The following is a 24,279-nucleotide window of genomic DNA, read 5'->3' as shown; positions in this document are numbered from 1 at the left end:
CCGTCCCTCGACCTGGATTGCCTAGACTCTACCACAAATACCGGACAGAGCCGCAAGACTCACGAAAAAGAACGCGCCAAGACGGTCGCGTAAAACGGGACAAGTCGGGCAGCCTGCCAATGGCCACACAAAGATCAAAGTTGTCTAGATCCATGCGCACGCATTGCATCGGCCGTGGGAAACGACGCGATTGGACTGAGCTCTAGCGACTCGAAAAAACGAAGCTTTTCAGAAACGGGCCAAAGAGGAAACTCGCCCTTTGCCAACCTCGGAATAGCCTCGTCTGCGTCGCATCCGAAGGAAAGAAAAGCAAGGACGGAGGTTCGTGTCAAACGTGCCCGACACGTTTTCCGGTACGTATTCGTTGTTGCAGGCGTCCTTTGCAATTCCGTCCCCTTTTCTCCCTTTCCGCACCCCTCTCCCCTGCCCGCGGCTGACACAAGATTCCTGCACCTGCAGCTGCAGAGATGACAATCGCACCCACGACCGTCTATCTCGACCTCTCACACTCTGCCAATTGCCAGTGACGAGATGCTGCTGCATCCACCTCTCCCGTTGGACGACCACAGGCTGCACTGCTCAACCTCCGTTCTCGCAGCGATCCAAGCAGACGGCGGCAATGTGACAAGGTTGACATCAGTGGGGAATCACCATCGTCAAAACCTGACGTGTGTACGTATCCAAATCCCACATGAACGGTTCACGGGCCATCACACAACTGCTTCCAGGCCCATACAGGGATGCCTATTCATTTTTCTCATCAGGAGGCGTCAGGCAAAGTAAACACACGCCTCCAAGAAACCTGGGAACAGGCACACCAAAGACTTGTGTCTGCCAAAGAGATTGCACCATCGGACGGGAAAAGCGGGCCCCGCCCAGCTGGTGGGTACCCCGAATGCCGCGCCGATGCCCACCCATAGACCGAATTGCGACCGGATCCCAGGCCCTGTCGCCAGGAGCAATACCAGGAGATAAGTATCCCTTCGTGACTCGACTTTTCGTCCTAGTGGGCGAGGATATAAATACATGGTGTGCCCCCCGTGGAAGTGGAAGAGAAGAAGTCTTTGCTCCTTGAGCTTAAGTAACAGTCTGGGCCATCACCCTGCAATCGTCTTTCACTACTGTTCCTCTTTTCGTGACTCTTCCCACACGGGACTTCTTTTTGTTTACTAGTTCTGAATACATCGTTTATCACTTAAGCCTCCAAGATGGAGAACACATCACGAACATCGTCAAACACCCTACCGCCGGGCTCTTCCTCCTCGGAAGGCCCGCAGTACGCCTCCATCACCAACAACACAAACACCCACAAGCGCACGCCTTCAAACGCGAGCAACACCAATCGCCGCGCCTCCATCGCCTCCAACATCCTCCACCCGGTGCAGACGAAAGAGACCATCGACCCGGCCCTCGACGTCAACCTGCCCTACCGCACCCTCTCGCCAAATGCCAACCTGGACGAGTACCGCGTCGAGACAAATGACGGCCAGATCCCCGGGCCCCCCGCCGCCGGCGACGCCTCCGGCGGGCCCGCGAGCAACTACAAGCTCGTCACCTTCACGCCCGGCGACAAGGAGAACCCCAAGAACTGGTCCAAGGCGTACAAGTGGTACTGCACCATGGTCGTCGCACTGACGTGCTTCGTCGTCGCCTTCTGCTCGTCCGTCATCACGGCCGACATCGCCGGCGTCGCGGAGGAGTTCCACGTCTCCGAGGAGGCCGCCCTCGTCAGCATCACCGTGTTCGTTATTGGTTTTGGTGTCGGCCCCATGGCCTTCGCGCCGCTCTCGGAAATCTACGGCCGCCAGGTCATCTACGGCTCGACGCTGCTCATCGCTGTGATCTTCATTATCCCCTGTGCGGTGGCCAAGAACCTCGGCACCCTCATCGTCTGCCGCGCCATCGACGGCATCGCCTTCTCCGCGCCCATGACGCTCGTCGGCGGCACCCTCGCAGACCTCTGGAGGAACGAGGAGCGCGGCGTCCCCATGGCAGCCTTCTCCGCCGCCCCCTTCATCGGCCCAGCCAGTAAGCCCCCCATCCTCCCTCCCCTCTTCCACTCTCCCACTAACAAACCCCAGTTGGTCCCCTCGTAGGCGGCTTCCTCTCCGACGCAGCAGGCTGGCGCTGGCTCTACTGGATCCAGCTCATCCTCGCCTTCGTCGTCTGGGTCCTCATCACCTTCACCGTCCCGGAAACCTACGCGCCCACCATCCTCGCCCGCCGCGCCGCCAAGCTCCGCAAGTCCACCGCCGACCCCTCCCACGTCACCGAGCAGGACATCGACATGCGGCCCCTCTCCGAGCGCCTCGGCATCTTCCTCATCCGCCCCTTCCAGCTCCTCTTCCGCGAGCTCATCGTCTTCCTCATCTCAATCTACATGTCCGTCCTCTACGGCCTGCTCTACATGTTCTTCGTCGCCTTCCCCATCATCTACCAGAAGCGCAAGGGCTACTCCGCCTCCTCCACCGGGCTGATGTTCATCCCCCTCGCCGTCGGCGTCCTCCTCTCCGCTGCCTGCTCCCCCTGGGTCAACAAGCACTACCTCACCCTCGTCGCGAAACACAACGGCCACCCCCCCGCCGAGGCCCGCCTCGTGCCCATGATGCTCTCCTGCTGGTTCATCCCCATGGGCCTCTTCATCTTCGCCTGGACCTCCTACGCGGACCTGCACTGGGCCGGCCCCGCCTTCGGCGGCTTCCCCGTCGGCTTCGGCTTCATCTTCCTCTACAACTCCGCCAACAACTACCTCGTCGACTCGTACCAGCACCAGGCCGCCTCCGCGCTCGCCGCCAAGACCTGCATCCGCTCCTTCTGGGGCGCGGGTGTCGTGCTGTTTACCGAGCAGATGTACGACCGCCTCGGCGACCAGTGGGCCTCCACGCTGCTGGCCTTCATCGGCCTCGCGTGCTGCGCGATCCCCTTCCTCTTCTGGGTGTACGGTGCACGAATCAGACAGCGCAGCAAGTACGCTTACTCTGGTGACGACGAGGACGAGGCGGCTGCGAGTGGGAGCAGCAGCGATGTGGAGAAGGTCAAGGCGCCTGCGAACGCGCTAGAGCCCACGAGGACTTTTGAGCCTGCGTAAAGATCTGGTGTGACGAGAGGTTGAGTGGTGGTAATATCGTGCGTCGGAATGGTGGTGTTGGCTGCTACGAAGCTATTGGGGAGGAGACGTGTAGCTGCAGGGGACTGCATTTGTTTTTGGGTTGGTTCACTCGGCGTCATTGGGGAGTGAAAAGGGAAGGAGTATCAGGAGCTGGCCGGCATATTGAATCATAGACGCATCAGACATGGACGGCGATGCCGTAGACATAATCTTGAATAAACCAAAATCAAAAATCACCGTCGTCGAGACACCGAGCAACAGAGTGTAGGGAATCGTATATTCATAAGTCTTGATCCGTATCTACCCATAACCAGCCAACAAGTAGGGTATCCATCAACCTAAGTTTTCCGACAACGTCCAGCAGCAGCCTAGATAATGCGCACCGGCAGGGAGTCTCTGCGCGACAGGAGAAACTCTTCCTTGACTAGCGAATTGTCGCATTTGCGTCCCCGCAAAAAGTCCTCGAGGTTTCGGAACGTGCACTCGGAAATCTCCTGCAGCGCCTCCTCGGTGAAGAAGCCCTGGTGGCCGCAGATCAAGACGTTAGGGAACGTCATCAGGCGCGTCAGCACGTCGTCGTCGATGATATGTCCCGAGTGGTCGTTGTAGAAGAGGTCGCCCTCGCCCTCGTACACGTCGAGCGCGAGGCCCCCGAGATGCTTACTCTTGAGGGCGTGGGTGACGGCCTTAGTGTCAATCAGGCCCCCGCGGGAGGTGTTGACGAGCATGGAGCCGGGCTTCATCATCTTGAGCGTCTTCTCGTTGATGATGTGCTTCGTCTTCTCCATGAGGGGGCAGTGCAGGCTGATGAAGTCGCACTTGGGCAGCAGCTCCTCGAGGGGCAGGTACTCGCCGAGCTCCTTGAAGGCGTCGGACTCGTAGGGGTCGAAGGCGTAGAGGGTGCAGCCGAAGCCCTTCATGATGCGGGCCATGGAGACGCCGATCCGGCCGGTGCCGATGATGCCGACCGTCTTGCCGTGGACCGTCTTGCCGAGCAGGCCGTCGAGGTTGAAGTTGCCCTCGCGGGTGCGGTTGTAGGCGCGGTGGGTGCGGCGGTTGAGCGTCTGCAGGAGGGAGACGGCGAACTCGGCGACGGCCTCGGGGGAGTAGGAGGGAACGTTGGCGACGAAGATTCCGAGCTTCTCGGCAGCCTTGAGGTCGACGTTGTTGAAGCCTGCGCAGCGAAGCAGGACGGCCTTCACTCCTGTCTTGTGGAGGTCCTCGAGGACGTCGGCGGAGAGGACATCGTTGACGAAGACGCAGACGGCGTCGATGTCCTTGACGAGAGAGACCGTCTCGGGGGAGAGGGAGAAGTCGTGGTAGACAACCTCAAAGTCGGAAGGGGAGTGTTCGGCGAGGGTCTTCTTCGTGGCCTCGTGCTCGGCGGACAGGTATTTCTTGTCGTAGGCCTTGGCGCTGAAGACGGCGAGCTTCATGGCGGCGGTTGAGGAAGTCGGTGGATGGAAGATTGAGCTAAGTGATGCTTCTTGGCGAAATGATTGAATAAGGCTAGCTGTCTTTGCTCGAGGATATTGTCGGAAGACGAGAGGATGGAGGTCGGAAGTGAAGATGGCAAACGACGTCGTCGGGGAGAAGAGCAGGTCGAGGTAATTTTGAGGCAGCACAAGGAGCAGCCGAGACATCAGCTCCCCCGCGCCTGCGCGTTCTTTTCGGGTGCCATTCTTGGCTGGAAGTTGGCCGCCTTCCGCATTCTGCAGGCTGTTCCTGCCTGCGATACCTCAACCAGCTTGGCGCGATTCACGTCCAATTGCTCTTTCCGGCGTCCAGGGACCAAAAATGTGCTGAATGACGTGGACACCTAGTGTTCTGCGGGGGGACCTGCCGCGCTTTTTAAGCTTGTCCTACGGCGCAGTGGCCTGATCCCAAGAGCTACCCCGCCATGCCTCTCCTTCTGGAGCTCTGGACAGCTCGCTAACCCAAACGGGCGCTGGGCTGCGCCTGTCACCATGGGCTGGCAGCAGCCACGCCTTGGATTTTCAGGGGAAGCCCCGGTAAAATGACATCGTCACATCTGACTCGAGTGGGAACGCTGCAGAATGCCACAGATGTACGAAATGACAAGATCAAGTCCTGGTGACGGTTCGATTTCATGGTCTCTTATTAATTCCTCATAAGTCATTCAAACGCAAGGCACTCCAAACTCCCATGTGGTATAGTCCTGTTGTCCCCGCTATCCACCGCCATTCATTACTCCAGTCATGAACCCATATCGACTGAGACTATTATCTACAGCTGGTGCACATCTCATCAAAAAGCCATCATCGGTTGCTGCTGTCGGCTTGTTGACGCCAGATGTGCGTATCACCTAGGCTCATTGAACTATCCGACGCAGCCGAGGCCGTGTTCGCCGGAGCATTGGGCCTCTCCGTATCCCCTGCGCTCTCGCTCTCGTCTCCCGAATCGTCGGCCGGAGGCGGATCCTGATAGATCCACGGTCGATCAAGACTATGACACGTTAGAGCGAGTCAGAAATGGGGCCGCGGGTACATACCGCGAGGTCAAGCTGGGGTTAATGAACTTCATTCCCTTCTCCTTGTCCTCATCAATCGTGCTTCCTCTTCTAAGCAGGCCCTGCGAAGGTCTCGGCCCTTCAAAGTCCTCGTCGAGAATGGCAGAGTCCTCAGCGTCGATCTCTGCTCGAATGCTTCGGAGCGAGATGAAGCGGGTTAGGGGCTCGAATCGGCGTCGGAAGTAGAAGCTGTACCAAATCGTGAAGATGACCAGAGGCAAGACCAACACCGACTGGGCAAAACCTGTCTGTAGCGCCATGACACTGGACAGAATGATCTCCGCCACGACTAGGCCAAGCACGATGCGATAAGAGATCGTCCTCCACGCCGCACCCGTCGCATGCTGCGGCTGGTCCATGGCGTACAGAAGTTGATACTTGTACGTGAAGTACCCAAACGTAAAGTAAATCATTCCCATCGGCAAGATGAGAGCACCAAACGGCAACGTGCTGTAGATTTGGCACAGCATAAACACAAGCAGCGCCGTCGGGAGATAGAAGCCGTAGCTGAACACTGGCGGTTGCATGATCTCGGCAAAGTCTCTTGGCGTCTTTGCTCCCATTCGGTAGATCGGATAGAGGAAGACGCTGCCCACCTCCAGGAGTCTAAAGGGAAACAGGCCAAGGCCTTGAAGCATGATGAAGTTGGCGTAGAACAGACCCAGGGCCTCGATCCGGGAACCAATCAATCGTGCCAGCTTCGTCGTGTTGCCCCATGAATCCTGAAAGTCCTGGAAGATCTTAAAGACACTGAGCGCAGTTCCTGAGACGGCAAAGACTAGGAAGACGTTGACGAACGTGAAGAAGAAGTTCTTCGAAATGATGGACAACTCGACGTCGCCTTTGGAGATCATGCCTTGCTGGTACGACAGATAATCGTACAGGTAGGGCACGGCCACGTTGAGCAACGAGACGAGCACTGTCGTCAAGGACGTCTCGATCAACTCCTTGATGGTCGGGAATTTCTTCAAAAAGTCGACCACAGAAGGGAACCATTGCTGGAAGTTGCAGACGCTCAAAAGACCTGCAATAGCAGCCAGCACGGCGATCCACAGGATAGACAGCGCGGCCACGAAGATGGTAACGGTCCACGATCGCAGCCTTCGTACACCTCGAGGTGCGTATGTGTTGGCCCACATGATGTCTGAAGGCGCTGGCGCGGGTTTCGTCAGGAACTGTCCGGGTCGGGGATCGATGCGGGCTTGGATCGCCATCTGGCAGGCCGCAATACTGTCCATTGTGACGAATGCTTGATCGCTCGGCGCGTATTCCTTCTGCCTGGCCTCGTAGATCTTCTCGTCGAGCCGTCTGAGCTTCTCCTCGTAGTAGTCGATGGCGTCCGTCTGGCGGCTCTGGAGCTTGAGAAAGCCGTACCACAGGCGAATCTTTGGGCGTTCCCGCTCCACATACTCTGGGTGGATTTCGCCATGCCCCAATAGCCGTCCATTTTCACCGGCCTCCTCGTCAATCTCATCCTGACGTGGCTCCAGAACAGAAGGCTCTGCCTCTGGGTCACGCAGACGTTGTACGGATTTGGGCAGAGCAGCCTGCTTTCCAAGAAAGACGCTCCAAGATTCCTCCAGTTTCGCCAGAATTTGTGCTCGTTGCTCGGTCAAAGAGTCAATCTCCCTCCAGTCGCGAACCAGGTTAACACTCTCAACACGACCGATTTGGAGCTTCTCGATCAGGTGCTTGATCTTGTCCTCGGATCGCATGTTCTGGGGAATTCCTGACAGACGGAACGTCCTGTCTGTGACGGTTGACTGGGTTCCGAGGTACTCTTGGCGGATATGGATCACACGGAAAGTCTCTTTGTTCAGGATGTACAGCGTGAGCCCTGAAAAGACATAAACGAATACTAACCATGCCCAAAGATAGCTTCTGTCTGGATCTTCCTTCGGGATCTTGCCCTCTTCGTCGTAAATGTTCGTGTCGCCGATGGGGACGCGGTAAGAGCCCGTGGTCATCCATTCGAACATGGCGGCACTCGCGTTGTCGAGCTTGAGATCGCCTGGTTTGTAGTGGAGGTTGATCGGCAGCAGGATGACGAGGGCGAGGAATGTCATGATGGCCAGGATGCGAATGGCCATCCTGAAGAAAGACAGGAACTACCATTGTCAGCTTAGTTGAATGTGTTCCTCTCAAGTAGCTCGTCCACCTACAACAAATGCATCAAGCCCCGCGGAGGCGAGAACCTGCTCCTCCGTCACACGACACAGGCCGGGAATCCATCCGAGCAAGGTATTCGGAAGCGTGGGCAAGCCAATCTTGGGGTCGAGTCGGCGCTTGCGCGCGGCGTAGAGAGTCGGCCATCGCGGACGAAGAATGCAGAATGCGACGAAAGCCGAGACGCCGAGGATGAGAGAGAGGGCTAACTGGACAATGATGGCACGGCTGCTCGGCTGGAGAGCCTCTGTGGCATCCTTCCCGCCGCACTTGTCTGTCGAGTTGTTTATCAGCGCGTCCATCTCGCGTACATAGTGAGGGTTCGGTCAAGGTGGTTGATGTTCCGTCAGTGTTGGCGGTGTAGATGCAGCTGTCGAATCGCCAAGCGGTCGTCGGTGGAATCTGGTGATGCAGGTGGTTGGTTGAAACCGAAGCTGGAGCTTCAGGCACGCGAAGGAAGGTCTCCACTTCATCTGAACCTGTGACGTGATGATGCAGCCCGAGATGAAGTAGCTGATTACGTAACTTTCGTCAACGGCCACACCGCCGCCACAGCAAGCACGTGAAGACCAGGACACTCGCCTCCTCCATTGGTGCAAGCTCCAGCACTCGGGCCACCAACGCTGCGAAGCTCTAAATCGAGATGCTGCGGTTCGTGTGAGCGACATTGCGCTCATAGCGCGCTGCTTCCGATGCCCTAAATCCTCGAAGGCCAGTATGACCTGTGAAAAAAAGCCCACAGACATTATGGAATGCCTTGAAAATCAGTATGGTCAGAGTTGTACCTTGAAAATTCGGCGGTTGCTTGTCCGGGGTGTCCGAAGCCACGGCGACGTCTCGTTGAAGCCATCGCCAGGGCAGGCACATGCCGTCAGACGCAGAGCTGCATTGGACCCCAGACACCATGCCTTATCTAGCATGGCTTTTCTCACCCAAGCCCGGCTGACGAACACGCGAGGAAGCCAAGCCCAGCCCTCTGACAGGCTGCAGCAAAATGACTAGCTCTAGTCGACGGTCGGGCCTCCTGCTGAGGTCGGTATTAGTCGCCTACACCGAAGATCTCACCGTGAAGCAGCACTGCCTCTGCAAAGACTCGTGCCCAGGGCAGTCGTCGAAAACGAACCTGCATCTTGGGAATTTGGGAATCTGGGAATTTGGAAGCACAGGACGAACAAGACGGGACGGCCAACTGCTTCGGCCCAAGAGTTAGGAGGTTTCAGTGCTCTGATGCCACAGAGCCGTTCAGAAGCCGACGCACTGACGCCGAATGTTTTCGAGGTCCCCGGCGGCGCATGGCTTCCCCCGAGCATTGTCGTCGTCGTCGTCCTGTGCGTTTGGCTTGCGAGAGGCTGGTTCGATTCAGAGCTGGCTTGACGTTGGAAGGATGGGCTGCAGCAGACAAAGACGGGGCATTTTACCGTCACCAGCCACTTGGCGCATTCAGGCCCTCTCCTTGCAGCCGTTTGCGGGCCAGACCTTACATCGACGTCACGCCCAGCGACGAGAACGATAGAGGTTGTCGTCAATCGGTTGATTGTCAACAGCAGGATGCAGGATGCAGATGCACACTTTAATCGTCGCCGATGCCCGGGAATAAGGCCATGAATCCCACTGCAGGGCGAACAACAGCGAAGTGCAGGCAGCAGGCCGAATAAAACATGGCGATAGTGATGAGACCGAGACGAAACAGCGTTGCAGGCCGCCCGAGTGCCAAGCTACGGCCCGGGACGGGTATTGACTTAGAGGTACCCGGCCGTAGAGAAGGTTGGCGGTCATCTCGTCGGCCAACCTCTTGCTTTCGTGCGGCTTCCAACTCGGTCGATGAAATGAATGTCGACTGCAGCAGCTCTGGCCGAAAGAGGCGCAAAGAGATCTGGTCTGCAGCCAAAAGTTGAGCAAAGTTCATCTCCATTACCTTGGCCGGGGAAAGAAGTCTTTGTTATCGACGGGTCTGGATTGGCTGCAGGGCGCACCTGCCGTTGGCTGGCTGCGGGAACTTCCAATCGCAAGCCGCAAACTGCAAATCTGCGAGGTGGAAAGGGAGGTGCTCCGGCCTATTTTTTCACTGGCCCCTCCCCCGCCGTTCCCCGGGTCGTCCCTGCCCCTCCACTGCCTTCCCAGCGCACTCCTTCCCGCCCGTCCCTTCCCTGCCGCTGCACCACCACCACCACCACCTCTTCCTGCCTTTTCAAATCCATTCCATAATTACCGGCGGTCTGGATTCAGGACCTGCCAATCGTACCTGCCTATCTGCGTGCATGCCTGCGCAGGATTTTCACTGTTGCTGCCCCCCTGCACCTCACCTACCCTGCGCTACGGCTTTTGTCGGCCCACAACTAACGTCGACCCCTCCAAAAACTCCCCGGTTCACATCTCTCCAACGACCACGAAAATTCCGGCTTTTTCTAATCAGCTCCATCGCGGCCCCTCAATGCCCCTCACTGCCCCTCGCATTTACTACAATTGTTGCTTATTCACGATACTTCCGGGCGCTATTCAATCGCATCAATACGCGGCATACGAGCAACATGGCCGACGCTCAAGTGACTTGCAGCCGGGCCGACGACTTCGTCATTGTCTCCAGGCCTAAGGGAACCGCTTTTGTCGAGGCCCGACTTAACGATGGCGTGAGTTCACCTGCCACTGAATGCGTAACCTAGCCATCCACCTGTGAATAGTGCCACTCACACTCTCTAATTGACAGTACAACTACACCGACAAGGGCTGGCAGCAGATTCTTGCACACCTGGAACGCGAGTTGAGCCCCGATAAGCTCAACGACGATGCCGTCATCTCCCTTGAAACAGATTTGAGGGACACCACTCGTGAGTAGAAGTCGCCAATGCCTCCCAAATCATACTGACCCATTGTCAGTCTACAAGCACGTGCCTCCGGGCATATTCCAGTCCTTGCGAGTCGTCGACATCCAAGGCCTCGACCCAGCAACACGCAAAGTCTCGGCTCGGGATGTTGCCATCAAATTCAACCCCTACAAACTCAGCTCCGAGTTGCCAGCAACATACGACCACGAGCAGATCGCCGTCCTTCCAAACTCCAATCTTGACGGTCTCTGGGAACTGTATGACATCCCTGTCTACCGCTCGGAATATTATTATTGACTCTATCCCTTTCGTAGTTGCTGATCCTGACCATGGTCTAGCTCGGTCAAAGACATCCATCTGCGATCGGAGCTTTATCAATGGGTACAGAACTTCGGTGCGTCTCGTCTTGAGCACTTTCCAAAACTTGGCCTGCGCTGACCTTACCAGCATCTATGACGCATGTTGCAACCCCGCCCGCTTCGAAGCCAGCAGAATCCATTATCCTTATCCTTGGTCCCACTGCATCTGACAACTCGGATTTGGTTATGGCTATGGCACAGAAGATCTCCATCCAACTTTAGCGCCGGGATAGGCCGATCCATCTGCATGCCCCCGTGCCAGGCATCAACTTCAAGAGTATTGAAGCGAAGGCTATCCATTCGCGATCAACCATACACATAGTCCTGATTGACAGCATCGAGAGCTACAGCGGGACAAGGAGAGTCGCAGCCTCCCCAGAGACCGACACCAAATTTCATGAAATCACCTGCTCGAGTGGTTTCGACACTCTTGCAGCGTTCCCAAACGTCGTGGTTATCTGCACATCGAGAACGGGCAACTTGCCAGTCTACAGCCTCCCTGACCCCTCCGGCAAGCCAGTCAGATTGGCATATCTGGCACCCCTGACGTTGCCTCGCCTGGATCTGGCTCAACGTTATGATATTTTGTGCAGCCAGGTCCAAGCTTACATGGACACCGGCGTCATCACTTGCAACGACAAGCTTGACGACTGTCTCGGTGCCATCCACGACCGCGAAGATGGGAAGTATACTCCAAGCATCCAAATTCTCGAGCTTGCAGAGCACATCGGGGACAACATAAGCGCCCGACTCGGGGGACAAATAGTCATCCTGGCTTTGATGACCGACCTCAAGGAAGAGACATGTGACATGGCCACTGCGGTGGGTGTCGTCTCGAGGTATCATACGCTTCTTGGTCCCGAAAGAACAACTACTGCTAACTAGGTAAGGTGGTGTCCGGGCTTGCGTCGTGGACAGGTGAGGTTGACTAATGCATGTGGGCAGGCTCCATCGAAGACAAAACTCAGGCCGCCGCAAAAGCCTCTGCCGAAGTCAAGCAAGCAGGGAAGGAGACCAAAGAAAGGCCAGATACTGCTGCAAGTAACAGAGGGGCCTTCTGTAATCAATCTGGGTTGCTTTGTCGACGTTGGCGAGGAGTCATCAGTCGCTGCGAGTCGACAGTGACAGTCAGTGCTGAGTAGAGGTTATTTCTGTTCCTCGGCGAGCGGTCCCTTCGATCCTCATGGCTGAAGACTCGGCGTTAGACGCCCATGAGTTCAGGAACATTGCATAGTTATGGCAGGTTCTGGCAGGGGTTCATTGGTGTGCGCCCAAGGTTGAGACGTCATGATGACAGGTGTTAAAAGAGCATCGGACTGCTTCACCGCAAGGGCGCGTGATTAAATTACATTCTTAATTGAATGAGTGATATCACAACTATTCCTGCTGATGAAAAGAGGGGAAAACATTCTCCAACTTTGCGCCTCTCTTAATGTAATCAAAAACGATGGGCCTATCTGGTGCGCTACTTGAAGCTCGAGTTGGGCTCTCCACATCACCAGTCAGACATCCAATCATGTCCTTCGCCCTGATGGTCTAGCGGTATGATTCTCCCTTAGGGCTTAATAACCCCCGTCTGGGAGAGGTCCCAGGTTCGATCCCTGGTTAGGGCCCAATTCTTTTGCTTTTTTGAATTAACTGAGCTTTGTTTTTCACGAGAGCATGCTGTGTGCACCCGCTGCTGTTCGTTGCCCTCTCAGTAAATGATGAGATTACGTACTGTTGCCAATTTTCAGAGATTCATGATGAATGCAATTGCCCGGCAGGTTTTGATGTTGCAGTGTCTCACCTTGTTCTGCTTACCGACTCGTGCCTATAATGCAGCTGTACGTAGCACGCGTCTGTGATAGCAACGTCCGTGATGGGAAGGTTCCTGCTGGAGGCGGTGTTTGTGAAAGGTCGAGCTCCTCGCAATGTGGTAAAGGTAAGTGTGAGACAACAGGGAGAGTTGTGCACGACTTTCGTTACGTCTGAATCTGGCTAATGTATTTGAAGCCGGCTATTTCGGGCGATAGACTGCCCTATCAAGCAAAAGGTCGACTTGATTAACTTATCCTTCGGTTTCTCTCCCCCAGATGAGCAACTCAAACATGCGGCAAGTCGCGCAACAGCCGCTGGCATTAGCATTTTCGCATCGATGCCGAACGCGTATTCCGGTCCCCAGGAGTGGCCTGGAACCGACATCTCGGTAGCGATTGGGATGTCATCAAGTCAGGCAGGTAGCACTGCCCCGTCCGAGTTCGGTCCACCGGCTATTCGGGGCAACCCGAAGTTGCGGGCGAGCGCATCGTTACGCCCAAGTTTCCCGACCCACGCAATCAAGACGCGAAGGTTAGCGATCGCTTTGAGCTGGCTACTTGGCCATCGTACGCTACGGCCGTTGCGACGGCGATGGGGGCCCTGATGATTGGGTACATCAGGAAAGATCCATGTAAAGACTTTCGAAGAGAGACTTCCCGAGGCGGTCCCTCGATCACACAACTGCTCAAGGACCACAAATCCATGGCGATGTTGCTGAAGGAAGTCGTCAAATCGGCGACGGACTATCACAGGATATATCCGCCACTTTTCTGGACAGAATTCAAGCCGCCGAAGGAGGTGGCTGTTGCACAAGCCGCTCAAGAGCACGCATGGGATGTCATTCGGGAGGCGTTGCGCCAGTGGCAGAACCAAATCTGAGCTGAACAAACCGCGGGTACAAGTATTCGAAGGTAGTAGAGTGCGAGTTTGTTTTCTCAGGGTTACTGGTGGGACTTCGCAAGCTGGCTGCATTGGGGTGCCGTTGGAGATCGAGATTATACTAGGGGTCACATAGGGAGTTTCGAACCACTTTGTAATTTCTCGTATTCAGGCTGAAAGGTATGCCGAAACTAATCTGGTATGTCTTTCTCAGATTATTTGCATTCTCCACTAGGTACGTTGCTGGTGATGTTCGGCGGAATATCGACAGAGCATTCTCCCAGGTCGTTACAAGTTCCTTTGCTGTCAAAGCCATCGATTTGCGCGGTGCAAGGCTTTCCTGCCTTGCTCGCTTTACACCACACAAGAGTCAGCCAGGCTTTGTTTGACAGGCAGATCCAGAGCTGTTGAACTTACCTCGAGTTACTGGCCCAGCCAGAGCTTCACCAACGAGGACGAAGAGAAACAGTTTGGTTCCGAAGGGTTGCATCGTGAATAGGAGGGGTAAATGCACTAATTTGGTCAGTATAGTTGGGCAGTGAAAAGTATTCAAATAAAGCTGAGTGATTGTGAGTGTCAAATTGCTCTGCTGGTGGCAAGTTCGTGCTGTTTATATACTAGCTCTGGCTGCTAGGTGGCCTCGAGAGGGTTCCTAGCCACTCCTGGGCGACTTGTTCTTTGACGAGAAATCTCCCATGAGCTTCGACGAGTTCAGAGAGATATTGAAACGGTCCTCTCAGACGCGTTCCTCGGGCAGTCGGTGAGGTCCGAGTCTCAAGTAGTCAGTGTGACATGATGGGCCAATCAGCCAGACAGCTCCTGGAGTTCAGATGACAGCTGTCAATCAAATTCGACAGATGACGAAGTTTTCAATCTCTGGTTGCTGATGCGCATGAAAGCTGGCCAGTCACCAAAGAGTCTCATGTACGCCAAGAAGTGATATTGCTGACAGTGGTCTGACTACTGCACCCTCATCCCAAGGGCTAATCCTTGCAACCACATCGTGGTCAAAACTGAGCCTTATCCCCGGGCTTGTTTGATCAACGTTCCATCTTCAATATACACCTCTCTGCAACTACGTTCAGAATACAATAAAGGTCTGAAGCCTCCAGCATCTCATTCACACACGACTTTCTTTTAGGAAGTTTCCTTCTTGGGGCATCCGAGACATCACGGCCGAAAGTTCCTTAGCTGAGCTTCCAACATTGTCAACATCTTCCGAGCTTCCGAGCGAGACATGGAAACCAGCGACCATGAAATTACTGTCGATTCCTTCGTCAGCAGCATAGAACATGTGAACTCTTCTTCTTTCAGCAACGAGGGCGGTCGGATGAAAGCTCTCTTGGCAGCACAGGCTCTGTTGGTCCGACTCGAGTCGCCTTGGGACACTGCTGTGAGACTCAACATGACTCAAGTAGGCGCTTCAATTCCAGACCAAGTTTTATGATATGCACGCCTAACGACTGCTCTTTTGATAGCCAGCTCTTGGGGCTGCTATCAGAACGGTGAAGGATCTGGAGTTATTTGAGAGGTGGAACGAGCACGGAAACGGACCACTTACGAGCGCGCAAGCGGCGGAGATTATCGGAGGCAAATGCGATCCTGCGTTGCTTTGTGAGTTTGATCCTGCATGAACTTCTTTTGCCGCGCTCACTGGCATAATTAGACCGACTTCTCCGTCTTCTGGCAGCAAACCATCTTCTAGAAGAACCATCGCTTGGCACATTCAAGCCCACGCAATTTGGCGTCGCTATCACAGCACCTGTGTTCAATGGGCTCTTCAGTAGCTAGTATGATCGAAGAACGCCGTATGCGTGAAAGGCTTTAGACTTACCATACCCTCAGCTACAATCTCATCCTGCCAATCTACGCAAAATTGCCAAAGTTCTTCGAAACAACCGGGTACAAGAACCCCGAAGACTCTAGACACTCGGGATTTCAATACGCCCATGGGTGGGATGGAGACCTCTGGTCATACTACCAAGCTCATCCCAAGGAGGAGGAAGAGTTCAGCATCATACAACAAAGCATTGCGGCACAACAGCCCGCGTGGACCGATATCTTCCCCGCAGAATCGCTTCTCGACACAAATCCCGACACACCATTGCTAGTTGACATCGGGGGTAGCACTGGCCACGACATCCTGAAGTTCCACGCCCTTTACCCCGAGAAAGCTTCCCGAGTGTACCTGGAGGACTTGGGATCCGTGATAGAAAAGGCGGAACTTCCATCTGGCGTGAACAAGGTGGCTTACGATTTCTTTAAGCCGCAGCCCATCAAAGGTTTGTCTCGTTATTGCTTTAGTAGGTATACCCGGACTGACAAGCTATCAGGTGCACGGGCATACCTAATGCACTCCATACTTCATGATTGGTCTGATGAACCGGCTCGGAAGATACTTGAGATGCAAAAGGATGCGATGACTCCAGGATACAGCCGGTTACTCATACATGACCACATAGACGTGGAAGGCCCTGCAAATCCTCAGGCTACCGCTTTCGACATTCAAATGATGGCTATGGTATCAGGAAGAGAGAGATCCGAGAAGGATTGGCGGCAGCTTCTCGCATCAGTTGGATTCAGTGTGGTGAGAATTTGGAAATTGCCTTCGGCGGCGCATAGCATCATTGAGGTTGAGATAACGGCTTAGTCCAGCGCTCAGTTTCACGAATTTTCATGACTACGAAAGACAAGAAGAGAATTATGAGAGTTGATAGTGACAGTACATTATGATGGAAACCTAATCTTACAAATCGTTTCGTAGAAGTTTGTTCTCAATCCTTTGCGCTTAGATATCGCCCAAACCACTCGTCTGATTACGAGCAGTTTCCACAATATCGTCAGCATTCCTCAGCTTCTCAATGATTCCTTCGAGCTCAGTGCGCTGTTGAACAATATGCTCGTCTTCCCGTGCCAGCTTCTGAACCTCTTCTTCCGTTAATGTGAACATCCATTTAGTCGACAGACCTCTGAGAGGTCCTGTCTCATGTGAGATGAAATTCTCGGTAATGTTACTGGTAACATGCTCTATGAAGTTGCACAAGGAGATCTACGGTGATTGTTAGGCCGGAAACCAAAGCGCATGCAATCGTCAAGGAATATGGAGTGAAAACATACTTGGTAGTATACCTTGACGACATCATGGACGTCATTAATCATGTTATCTTCTGCTGAGTGGTGGATATGGCGGAAGAGTGCGTGAAGATGGGCCGCAGGTTCCACAAGAGTTCCCTCTCGTATGGGCATAGAGCCAAGGGTGTTCAACAACCGCGAGCTGCGCAGAGCCTGGAGATTTTGCTGGAATCTGATGTCTGTTGTTTGGAGATGAGACTGCCTTTCGCGACGACAATGCTCCTTCAACTCCGACAGAGCCTTTTCTTTCGCTTGTCGCTGGAACTGGCCGATCACTGCCGACAGCTCTTTCTGGATGATCTCACAGCCGTCACTGGGAGAACACACAGCCCTTAAGATCTTATCAGCTGCATACTCAACATGTCTTCCTACCCGATCAATGTGTTCCTCGGCGATGTGCTCCCACTTCTCCGATTGTTTCATGAACAAAACTTTGATGACTTCTGTGTTGACGAGGCCAGGGAGTTCAGTCGTTTGCCAAATTTTGAGCTGAGATCGAACCTCCTGAGTGAAAGATGTTGCAGATTGTTCCTGAATATTGTGACTCTGTCGCTCCCGTCCCTTCTTCGGAGGTGTCGAAGGAGGGGTGACCGGCTGCTCAGTAGGTGGGGATGCCTGACTTTGAGAAGAGTAGTGATGCGACATGATGTCCGTAAGTTGCTTGACCGGGTCAACATCTGCATCTTGAAAGTTGTACGCATGGCCGCGATCTTTCATCGCCTGGGTAAACTCCTCGTTGGCACTGCGCGTCATAGCTCTCACTCTCATCATTTCATCGTCGAGGAAGCCAGGGTAGTACAGCGCCTTGTCAGCTATCTCTCCATACCTTTGAAGAACGTCTCTAAGGTATTGTTGGCGGAGATTGTGGGTTGGTCTGGGGTCTCCGAGGCTCTGCCTTGAGCCCTCGGCTTCCGAAAGAAGCCTCGAAATCGTGTCTCGGATGGTGGGAAAGTTGTCGCGAATTCGGGCGCAAAGAAGATTCCCCAGGTGTTTCTTAAGCATCTGAGACCCGCGACGACTTGGGTCGATATTGTTCCAAGGAGGCTGGTCAAATAGCTGACTCTCTGCTTCTTGGAGATTGAAGTCATCACCATCCTTGGCCGATCGATTTCTTACTACAAACCAGCCGTCCTGCATAGACTTGTCGGCGTATTCGCCAGTACCATTGGCGATATCGACAATCTAGGCAGAGTGTTAGTAACAGAAATCAAGGTTCCACGGGTTTGTGAATATGTTCACCTCACTTGCGTCGTGCAGCATATCGCACTTTGTGAAAACTCCGACGAGTCTTTTCTTCTCTACCACGGCAGTCTTCATGAAGATCTCTTGGCGAGCTAGATCGGTTACTGCGTCGGCAACACAGCTTTTGCAAGGTTAGTTGAGTGTCTCTTACGACTGGACAAGTGTAACTTACATAACAATGTTGGCAGGCTGTCTCATGTAATCGTCAATCATCTTGTTGACTGCTTCCATCTCGTACTTGTTTACAGCATGGGCATTTGATATGAGCCCGGGTACATCGAGAATACTGAAATGGGACCGGGAAGGCCCCGAAAGCTCGATGCGAAGAACCTGAGTGGCAAAGTTCTTCATCCCTTTGCCTTTCCCCCGACGAATGCCCATGTACTGGGTTGAGATCTGTAACGAAATGAGCTTTGTCAAATTTATTCTTTAGGGCAGCGTCACTTACCTCGTCCATGACCTTTTGGAAATCATCGATTCCAAGGCGGTCGGTCATGTAGACATAGTCCCTGTAAGAGTGGTCTTCGGGATATCCGAACCGATCAGGAACCTCGGGCTCTGCAATGGTAATCCTGACCGTGCTGACAGTACCGGGAGCCGTCCTACGGGAGACTATCCTCGTTGCAAAGCGAGTACAGCACCCCTTGCCTACTGGGAAGGGTATATCTGTCAGACTCTGGAGTAGTGATGACTTTCCTGCTGATTGGCCCCCAGCAATGATAAGCTATGGTGGCTGTGATCAGTGATGCTTGAATCTAGACGACTGGACGATGGGCGATGGAATACCTGAGGAATCGCAAGTTCCTGGCTGACTCCGCATGACTGCAGTCTGTCTATAGCATCAAACAGAATTTTGCTGTCCTTGCTGTCAAAAGGATTCTCGGATATGGTCTTATCCTGAGTTCCTTGACTCTGGTGATCGTCGAGACCGGGAGCGGATGCCACTGAGTCGAAGTGTTCATCTACAACAGATTCGGCATCAGACCTGTCGCTAGGGGCATCCCAATAGCCTTTCGACGTAGGCGACTCCAGTCCTGTGCCCCCGTGCTCTGACTGAAAGAGCCCGGGAGACGGAAATGCCACTTCGGCCATGTCGTGAAAAAGAAATGAAATGAAATTGAAAAGGAAGGGTGACTAGGTAACGAAGATTGGAAATCAATTCCAAAAAAAGTTCAATGAATGGGAGACTTGATATGAATGAGAAACACTGACATATTTTGAGTGGTATAATTTCGTGTGTAGCAGGAAACATCATTTATAACAGTAGCTATCGGGTCCATATGAAGCAGCAAGAGAGGAGGGCGACAAAGTCAAACCCAAATCATAAGCGCCTTGAGTCGCTTGTCGAGAACACTAGCGACAAGCGTGCAGTTTGAACACATTCACATACGAAGTCAAATCTGCCTTGCCAACCAAAGTAGATGCAAATGTCGTCCGACTTCTCCTTTCTTGCTGAATCGCGTCATGAACTTCTGGATCTAAGATGCCTGGGCTTGAAACCAGACAGAATAGCGCTATTGGTTGCTGCAACACACCATACAAGGCACCCACGCCAATTGAGGTTCGGTTGGTTGTATGCAGGAGTTCCCCAATCTGCTCCAGTTGCGGCTGTTGGTAGCAGATTTGGCCAGGGACCCGGCCCAAATCCATGTGCGGATGCGATTTGCCCGCACGCTTATCAGTTCAATCGGACCCGAGGGAATGGTCGCGAAACGGGCTGAGCCTTCTTGGCCTCGGCCACGCCGACTCGCATGCACTCAATAAACAGCGACCTTTAACGCCAGTAACGGGCCCGGCCGCAGATGGCAGGTCGCTGCACGGAGGCCATGTCCAGTCATGGCACGTCGACCGATGGTGGACAGGGGCGAACCGAAACCTGGACAGTCGTAGGCAACCAACAGCCTCCTGACGGTCTTCCCTGATGCGTCCTCTCCAACGAACAAGCTTTCGTCCAATGAAGTGATATCAACTGCACAACGACATCTCAAAAAGCAATACCCGGCATACGATGAGTCCGATACACCCGTCATAACTGGAAATAGTGACCCTGCATCCTTGCACAAACAGGGGCTATATCAAGGCGCAAGGAGTAGTTGCAGTAGCTGTAAGTGACCTACGACTCTAAACATGAATACGAGCAAGCCTCCTTGAACCAGCCCCAAGATCAAAATGGTCACATCCAGAAGCGCCAGCGGCTCAGATGTTTCACGCCTTCTCCTCGTGCCGCGCCGTGACGATCACGCCAGCTTTCTCCCCATCCTCCGTAGACGCCTGGTACATGTCCTCCGGCTTGTACTTGCCAAACTTGCGCAGCGGGACGCCCTCGTTGAACATCCGGTCAATCTGCTCGAGTGACTTGCCCTTGCACTCCGGGATGCAGAACCATGTAAAGACAAACGCAAGAACAAGGATGCCTGCGAAGATGAATCCGACCTTGGAACCAAGTCCGGCGCCTGGAGTGTAAAGTAGGTGGGGAATGCTGAAGTTGACGAGGAAGTTGGCCAAGACATTGACCATCGAGGCTGTTCTCTGGGAGGCGTCGCGGAGGCGCAGGGCAGGGATCTCGGTCGACACGACATAGTTGAGGGGTGCCCATGCCAAGACATAGGACGCCGCGAAGACGGTCAGCATCGCCACAATGCCTGTCTTGACGGCAAATGATGGATCCGAAACTGTGCCGAGGGAGCCCATGGTCACGATGGCTGCAAACTGCAAGACAGCGCCGATGAGAAGGAGAGGCCTATAATTATGCTCGTCAACGTTTGTCCACCATATTTCAAGGAGGAAAGGGACGACACATACCGTCTTCCTACGCGATCAGTTAGGTAAAGACCAATGAACACCATGACCAGATTGACAATTGCGTTGACAATGGTCATGGTGAAAGGATTGACGGTTCCGATATCCTTGATGAAGATTGCTCCATAGGTCGATGCGAACGCCTGACCAGTAGCTTGTTGGAAGAAGTTCATAACCATGACCACGGCAGTCCTCTTCAAGTTGACGCCTTTGAACAACTCCCAGTATTTCCCTTGTTCGACCTCCTGTTTCAGAGCGTACTGTAAAGCAGCAAACTGTTCGTCGATTTCGACGTCCGTGATCGTACCGACTCGGAGTTTCTTGAGCGATGCGTGGGCTTCTTCAACTCTGTCCTGGGTCAAGAGCCATCGCGGCGACTTTTCCAAAAGGTTAGTCTTTGTACAACCTAGAGTTGAAGATCTGGGAATTACCTCAGGGATGAAAAAGATGAGGCACATCACTATGACTGGAATCACGTAGAAGAGTCCCATTGGGATCCTCCAAGACGGGTTTCCTTCCAGTGTGCTGGTGCCTCTGCAGACTGAGTTGACGATCAAAGTCCCGAACTAGTAATATCAGTTAGTCCGAGTAAATTCTCGCTAACAGCGGCTATCTCTCACCATAAGACTAAACTGGTAGGACCCAACAGCGAATCCTCGAATCTCGGATGGCACGATTTCTGATTGGTAAACTGGCACCACTGCCAACTCCATCCCAACGTAGATGTCTTGGAGATGTTAGAGTCACGCTTAATCAAGATTCAAACGCTGCCTTACAGTTGAGAATACGTGCGGCCATTATTTGCTCTCTGGTGGATGAAGTCAAAGCGATCGTTGCCGGAATTACTGCCCAGGCACTCATGCCAAACATGCACCAGCGACGACCCCAACGGGCACTGACGAGACTGCCGATGATGACGCCAGCGGCAAACCCGATGTAGTTGAGACTGTTGAACAACGATAACCAAGTAGGAGGAATCTTCCACTTTCCGGTTGTCGGATCCTGGTCGCCAAACTGCTTCTGGAAGGCGTCCATTGCCTGCGTCGTGGAGTAGCCCGCGTTGTCGAAGCCATAGTTGAAGGTCGAGATGGCGACTACGGTGACTGCGACCGCGAGAGTCCGATTGAAGTGCTTGAGAATCCTATTTGGCGCCATGATGGAGGAACTCTTGGATCAGATTGAGGGGATCCACGCCGCGGCCGACAGAGTAGACTGGGGGAAGGAGATAATGCATCGCGGATCTTTAAGTACTTGAACGCGTTCGCGGCGCTGAACCGTGTGCCTTGTTGGTTGGTATTAAGCTAGGCCTCTCTTCCTTGCAAGGTGGGGTTGAGCTCAAGGATCCAGAGGTTTGGCCTCCACTAGCAAACAATAAAACTCGTTCGACCTGCGGACTGATGGCAAACCAACACATGGCATGGAACTTGGGGAAACCCACTGGGGAGGAAGCCATTCAAGGCGCTAGGCACTGGGGAGACATTTCCTGGAGGGAAATTGTGGAGGAGCTGAGCCCAGAACGAAAATCTTCTGGCGGGTGACCGTCCGGCTGGGTTTTTGGCGTTGAACTAGGGTAGCTCCGGGGGCCGGAACTCGGGGGGAGGCAAAGCAGCAAACAACATCACGGAACTCGGGCGGAACAGAGCGCGAACTCATTCCCCCCCCGACTTCCCAACCCCATCACCCGATCTCATGCATCTTTCACATATATTTTTGGCAGAAGCTGCGGGTAAGAAAAGCATGGAGGCGGCCGCTCCATATCGAGCGTCCGGGCGACCCCGAAAGGGCCTGCAGATTTGTTTCCAGTGCCGGAACCGAAAGGTAAGTTTTTTTTTTCGGCCTCGGATCGGAGGTGCTCCGCTTCGGAAGAGGATCACCGTTCCTAACCCGCATCCGATCAGGTCCGATGTGACGGCTCACCTGGGGGATGCGAAAACTGTCGCAGACTCAAATTTCACTGCTCTTTCTCAGTCCCCGATGCATCTCTTGAAGATGAAGGGTCAGCTGGACAGGCGGATCCGAGCCACTTGAGGCTGGAGAAGAGGCGCGTCCGCAGAGCATGCATCCAATGTCGAGATAAGAAAACAAAATGCTGTGGAACGCAGCCATCATGCAGGAGGTGCTCCCAAAGAGGCACTCCTTGTCAATATCCAGATCTGACTGCCAAGTCCACATCGCCGAAATCCCACCGGCAGCCAGTCACAGCATCGGCTGACGAGTCTGTCAATGAGGGCAGTACACGTAGAGCGTCTTCATCAGCACGAGGTACCTCGATCGCGCCGTCGCAAGCACCGTCCCCCGGCTTGTACGTAAAAACCCTCCAGAGAAGCCCGGCGTACGCTGACATTTTTCCCAGTGAGTTGAATGTAAATAAGTCGATCATCAAACAGCACATTGACGCCTTTTTCGACTTGGTCTATCCTATCCCCTGCTATGGCTTTATCCATAAGGCCACATTCTGCCAAAGTTGGGCACAGGACACTCACAACCCTCGACTCTTGAAGGCCATGTGTGGTCTTACAGCACGGTATCTTGCCTCAGGAGATCAAGGTCGTCTGCAACAAGCGACTAGATGGATACAGGAAGCAGAGATGCAACTCTTCACGCGACTGAGCGAGCCCTCCCTATCGGACATTGAAGCACTCATGCTTACAACTCTGGATCACATCATGGCCCGTCATTTCAGTAAGATGCTGATATCCGCATGCCTTGCAGCCCGGCTGGCCTATATGATGAGATTAAACTATGAGGACGGCCGCCATGGATTTCTGATGCAAGAACGTCGCAGACGTCTCATGTGGGCCATTTTCACACTCGACACACTCTACTCCAGTGGGCGAGCTGAGTTTACTGGATGTTCCAAAGAGACCATACACCTGCAACTACCATGCAATGAGAGGTCTTTCACTCTGGATATCCCCGTTATGACAGAGCCGTTATCACCCCCTGAGATATCTACTACGTCTGATTTAGGGCTCATGGCGTACAACATTCGGGTTCTTGATATCCGAGATCGTATCCAGAGGTGATGCTCTCCATTTTCGCTGGACATGTACCTTAGCTAACACCAGTTTCAAGACTCTCTCACACGATAACACACCGTCGAAAACCACTTCCAGAATGCATCGAGCAGTTGAAAGGTCTTGCTGATGAGCTCGATAACTTACGCCGTTTATTACCACAACACTATCACTTCGACAAGAAGAACCTCTTCCTTCGCGCATATACTCCGCAAAGAACATCATTTGTCATGTTTCATGCGTGGTGGCACCAATGCCAGTGCGATATGTACCGATTTACTATCCCCGGCTTCCGGGAAGGGCTCCCTTTTGAAGACCTGCAAAGTCTATCACCAGAATTTGTCGCTTATTGCAGAGATCGCTGTCTTGAGCACGCGCTAGCTGTGTCGGACATCATGGCTACAGTAACAGAAATGGGCAAGGA

General features: G+C 53.8%; 6 protein-coding genes and 1 non-coding gene across 7 annotated transcripts; 3 read left to right on the top strand and 4 right to left on the bottom strand.

The window, feature by feature from the left end:
• Nucleotides 1-1,208: 1,208 nt before the first annotated feature.
• On the top strand, nucleotides 1,209-3,088 carry COL26b_011095 (uncharacterized protein; the record flags this gene model as incomplete). The annotated part of the gene is made up of 2 exons (XM_053183771.1): nucleotides 1,209-2,028; nucleotides 2,082-3,088. The coding sequence occupies 2 exons, from the start codon at nucleotides 1,209-1,211 to the stop codon at nucleotides 3,086-3,088; spliced, it is 1,827 nt and encodes a 608-aa protein (XP_053032310.1).
• A 389-nt stretch (nucleotides 3,089-3,477) lies between these two features.
• COL26b_011094 (uncharacterized protein) lies at nucleotides 3,478-4,545 on the bottom strand (the record flags this gene model as incomplete). Its single annotated transcript, XM_053183770.1, has 1 exon — nucleotides 3,478-4,545. One exon carries the CDS (start codon nucleotides 4,543-4,545, stop codon nucleotides 3,478-3,480), a length of 1,068 nt encoding a protein of 355 aa, XP_053032309.1.
• Nucleotides 4,546-5,388: 843 nt separating this feature from the next.
• Nucleotides 5,389-8,107, bottom strand: COL26b_011093 (uncharacterized protein; the record flags this gene model as incomplete). The annotated part of the gene is made up of 3 exons (XM_053183769.1): nucleotides 5,389-5,575; nucleotides 5,622-7,747; nucleotides 7,802-8,107. 3 exons carry the CDS (start codon nucleotides 8,105-8,107, stop codon nucleotides 5,389-5,391), a joined length of 2,619 nt encoding a protein of 872 aa, XP_053032308.1.
• Nucleotides 8,108-10,333: 2,226 nt separating this feature from the next.
• Nucleotides 10,334-10,924, top strand: COL26b_011092 (uncharacterized protein; the record flags this gene model as incomplete). Its single annotated transcript, XM_053183768.1, has 3 exons — nucleotides 10,334-10,432; nucleotides 10,510-10,630; nucleotides 10,680-10,924. 3 exons carry the CDS (start codon nucleotides 10,334-10,336, stop codon nucleotides 10,922-10,924), a joined length of 465 nt encoding a protein of 154 aa, XP_053032307.1.
• A 1,587-nt stretch (nucleotides 10,925-12,511) lies between these two features.
• On the top strand, nucleotides 12,512-12,599 carry COL26b_011091. Its single transcript has one exon. It is a non-coding gene; the product is annotated as a tRNA-Pro (tRNA).
• Nucleotides 12,600-16,453: 3,854 nt separating this feature from the next.
• On the bottom strand, nucleotides 16,454-19,131 carry COL26b_011090 (uncharacterized protein; the record flags this gene model as incomplete). Its single annotated transcript, XM_053183767.1, has 6 exons — nucleotides 16,454-16,714; nucleotides 16,783-17,979; nucleotides 18,037-18,160; nucleotides 18,212-18,435; nucleotides 18,488-18,641; nucleotides 18,887-19,131. 6 exons carry the CDS (start codon nucleotides 19,129-19,131, stop codon nucleotides 16,454-16,456), a joined length of 2,205 nt encoding a protein of 734 aa, XP_053032306.1.
• Nucleotides 19,132-20,244: 1,113 nt separating this feature from the next.
• On the bottom strand, nucleotides 20,245-21,993 carry COL26b_011089 (uncharacterized protein; the record flags this gene model as incomplete). The annotated part of the gene is made up of 4 exons (XM_053183766.1): nucleotides 20,245-20,779; nucleotides 20,842-21,191; nucleotides 21,459-21,565; nucleotides 21,615-21,993. The coding sequence occupies 4 exons, from the start codon at nucleotides 21,991-21,993 to the stop codon at nucleotides 20,245-20,247; spliced, it is 1,371 nt and encodes a 456-aa protein (XP_053032305.1).
• Between the last annotated feature and the right edge of the window lie 2,286 nt (nucleotides 21,994-24,279).

Source organism: Colletotrichum chrysophilum (genome assembly GCF_026319265.1).
Source record: "Colletotrichum chrysophilum strain AFK26 chromosome Unknown scaffold_129, whole genome shotgun sequence".
Taxonomy (NCBI): domain Eukaryota; kingdom Fungi; phylum Ascomycota; class Sordariomycetes; order Glomerellales; family Glomerellaceae; genus Colletotrichum; species Colletotrichum chrysophilum.
This window is presented reverse-complemented; position numbering and strand designations above follow the sequence as displayed.